General features: G+C 45.7%; 1 protein-coding gene across 1 annotated transcript; it reads left to right on the plus strand.

The window, feature by feature from the left end:
* The first annotated feature begins 248 nt into the window (after nucleotides 1–248).
* LOC141099192 (uncharacterized) lies at nucleotides 249–2,211 on the plus strand. The gene is made up of 2 exons (XM_073587327.1): nucleotides 249–629; nucleotides 740–2,211. The coding sequence occupies exon 2, from the start codon at nucleotides 975–977 to the stop codon at nucleotides 2,157–2,159; it is 1,185 nt and encodes a 394-aa protein (XP_073443428.1). The 5' UTR covers nucleotides 249–629; nucleotides 740–974; the 3' UTR covers nucleotides 2,160–2,211.
* Nucleotides 2,212–3,879: the final 1,668 nt, after the last annotated feature.

A 3,879-nucleotide genomic window follows, 5' to 3' on the forward strand; every position in this document is an offset into this window, starting at 1 on the left:
CAGTTTCATCGGGGTCTACAGTGACTGCTTTGAGTATTGTATTGCTACATTGTGCCGCAGTGACTGTTGTCCTTGACGGCACTGTTGGGTTTCGTGCTAGGCGTATTCTAGCAGGAAACCCAACAGTGTCATCGGTGTCTACAGTGACTGCTTTGAGTATTGTATTGCTACATTGTGCCGCAGTGACTGTTGTCCTTGACGGCACTGTTGGGTTTCGTGCTAGGCGTATTCTAGCAGGAAACCCAACAGTGTCATCGGTGTCTACAGTGACTGCTTTGAGTATTGTATTGCTACATTGTGCCGCAGTGACTGTTGTCCTTGACGGCACTGTTGGGTTTCGTGCTTGGCGTATTCTAGCAGGAAACCCAACAGTGTCATCGGGGTCTACAGTGACTGCTTTGAGTATTGTATTGCTACATTGTGCCGCAGTGACTGTTGTCCTTGACGGCACTGTTTTTTTTATCAACAGTGGACAAAGTCCGAACACGTTGGCGTTCAATCAAGGACCGCTTCAACAGTGATGTTCGTGCTGAGGGCCAGGTTCGCAGTGGATCTGCGTCAAGGACCAGAACTAGATACCGTCACTATCACGCGTTGCAGTTCCTAAGACCGGTCCTTGCCACAAGATCGTAAGTATTATACATTTTGGGTTTTTATTTTTATTAATCTGTGTTTTTCTAATCCACAGCTGATGCTTCTTGTAAAGGCATGGTAGTAATGATTTTCCTTTCTTCCACAGCACCTGGAGCAGCACCCTGCAACCTGGCCCTGGAGCGGTCCTTCCTCGGACGTCCTCTGACCCGTCCCAGCCATCCGACAGCCAGGAAGCACCTTGCAGGTCAGCCACACACACAGCTGGTGACCAGGAAGCTGGGCCATCAGGTGTTCCCCTGTCCCAGGTCTCTGCCACTGGTTATGCGGGCACTACCCGCCAGCGGCAGAGGGCCTTGGACAGGAATGTCTTGCCCGAGTTTATGCATTTGAGCGAGACATTTAATTCCAGCCTCAAGTCACTGTCCGACAGAGTTGAAAGCGGTTTTGCACTCATGGAACGTGGTTTTAACCACTTTGAACACCGCTTCAATTCTGTAGAACAGCGCCTTGACCGTCTGGAGGCCGACCTCAACAGACCAGCACACCATTTTTTTAGTAAGATTGAAAAGGGCATGGCGGAACACCTTAGTCCTGATCAACAGCTGAATGTGCTGCAGGCCTGCAACAATGCTTTCTTGCAGGCTATGCAGCATAATCGGTACGGTCAGCAGTCAGTGGTGTCCTTTCCACCTGTGCCACCATTGACTCGCTTCACCTCACTACCGACTTGTGCTGCATACCACTGCACGGACACCTCTATTCAAAGCCAGGACACCCACCGTTACACCACCACAAGTCTGAGTGCAGCTGGTCACTTCACCGACACCACCATGGCAAGCGCTGCTCCTGTCTGGAGCACCACCGCCAATCCCATGCATGCGTGGAGCTCAGCCACCACTAGGCAAACATGGAACAGCCCTGCCGCTACAACAACATGTAGTAGCCCTGCCACCACCACTCTGCAAACCTGGGCCATCACTGCCGCCACCAGTCCTCCTGCAAGGACGAGCACTGACAACGAAGAGCAGCATCAGCCACCTCAGCAGCAGCAGCCAACTCAGCAGCAGCAGCCACCTCAGCAGCAGCCGCCACCTCAGCAGCAGCAGCCACCTCAGCAGCAGCCGCCACCTCAGCAGCAGCAGCAACCACCTCAGCAGCAGCCGCCACCTCAGCAGCAGCCGCCACCTCAGCAGCAGCCGCCACCTCAGCAGCAGCCGCCACCTCTGCAGCAGCAGCCGCCACCTCAGCAGCAGCAGCCATACCAGCAGACGGGGGACCTACATTCCATATTTGCCCCTACTTCAAGGCGAAATCAATCAAGGCGGGCATTGGGCCAAAGTCGGTCCAGGCACACAAGCCTACGGCGACATGCCATTACAACTAATGTAACTGAACAGATTTCCTCTCCTACAAGTGTTCCAAGTTTAATTCCCTTAACTGGACTACCTTCCCCCACAAGTTTTGTTGCCCCTTCCCCTCAAACACCGTCTTCAACTGCAAGTGTTGCATATTCCCTGCACACCCCCAAATTGAAACCATCTGCCCCCAAACGCCGTAAAAAATAATTTTTTTTTTGTGATAAAAAATAAATTTACATTTGTGGTTCACCATTAATAAGTTTCATTAATGTTGTTTGCGCCGCTCACACACACTGATGGGTAAATACATGTTAAAAACCAACCCAAGGGCTAGTATAGTCATATGTGAAATAACATGGACTAGTATAGTCATTCCAAGGCCTAGTGTAATAACTCTAGTTTTACCAAATAGAATCTGGTTTCATGAAAAACAAACTGTTGAAACTTGTCTAAAAAATAAGTTTCTTTCTAGTTTCACCAGTTTGTTTTTTGTGAAACAAGATGCTAGTTGTTAAAAATGCTAGTTGTTAAAAATCGAGTTATTACAGTAGGCCTTGGTATGACTATACTAGGCCGTGGTATTTCACATATTACTATACTACTAGCCCCAAGGCCTAGTATACTCATATTTGAAATACCACGGCCTAGTATAGTCATTCCAAGGCCTAGTGTAATAACTCTAGTTTTACCAAATAGAATCTGGTTTCATGAAAAACAAACTGTTGAAACTTGTCTAAAAAATAAGTTTCTTTCTAGTTTCACCAGTTTGTTTTTTGTGAAACAAGATGCTAGTTGTTAAAAATGCTGGTTGTTAAAAATCGAGTTATTACAGTAGGCCTTGGTATGACTATACTAGGCCGTGGTATTTCACATATTACTATACTACTAGCCCCAAGGCCTAGTATACTCATATTTGAAATACCACGGCCTAGTATAGTCATTCCAAGGCCTAGTGTAATAACTCTAGTTTTACCAAATAGAATCTGGTTTCATGAAAAACAAATTGTTGAAACTTGTCTAAAAAATAAGTTTCTTTCTAGTTTCAACACTTTGTTTTTGGTGAAACAAGATGCTAGTTGTTAAAAATCGAGTTATTACAGTAGGCCTTGGTATGACTATACTAGGCCGTGGTATTTCACATATTACTATACTACTAGCCCCAAGGCCTACTATACTCATATTTGAAATACCACGGCCTAGTATAGTCATTCCAAGGCCTAGTGTAATAACTTGTAATGGAGCAGATTACATGAGCAGATTACATTCATCCACTCAATGCTGACTTGTATTCCCCATGGACTTTCATTGGGGTTGGGTTTTGAGGGTTGTGTTTTGAGAAAATCACATACTTTGTTTTAAACTAGTTGCACAATTTTCTCTTGAAAAAAAATGGTTTCCTGATTCATGGCCTGCAGCTTTGCTCATTCCAATATATTTCACGCAGACTAGCAATGCTGCATTTTAACTCGTATGTGTATTTACCTGCCCAGGTGTGTGAACATAACAAAATTCAGTTATACATGGGAAGTTTTTTAATTAATTGGAGTTTAAAAAATATAGTGCACTCAGTAATGGTATCAAATAAGGATTTTTATTACCATAAACAACAACATTACACCATTTCATCTTGCCAGTGCACCCGTCCTACATCAGAAATAAAGTAGGCCGCAAATTTGTCCCTCATTTGGCCAACTTCAACGGATGACCTGAGAGTGTGCTGAGTGAATTCAGGCAATGGGTTAGGAGCATCATCGTCCAGTTCAAAGGTCGTGTGCTCTTTAGCCATCACAAAGTTATGTAGAACCACACAGGCCTTCACCACCTCATCGACTGTTTCAAGTTTAAGATTAATGGCCGTGCCCAGAATTCGCCATCTGGAAACAAGAATCCCAAAAGCACACTCGACAGTTCTTCTGGCCCTGGTCAG

Source organism: Dendrobates tinctorius, unplaced genomic scaffold (genome assembly GCF_039654945.1).
Source record: "Dendrobates tinctorius isolate UK_male_01 unplaced genomic scaffold, ASM3965494v1 ptg000098l, whole genome shotgun sequence".
Lineage (NCBI taxonomy): Eukaryota > Metazoa > Chordata > Amphibia > Anura > Dendrobatidae > Dendrobates > Dendrobates tinctorius.

Excerpts from the sequence above, each read along its gene's own strand:
- LOC141099192 (XM_073587327.1), top strand. The coding sequence starts at position 975 with ATGCATTTGAGCGAGACATTTAATTCCAGCCTCAAGTCACTGTCCGAC.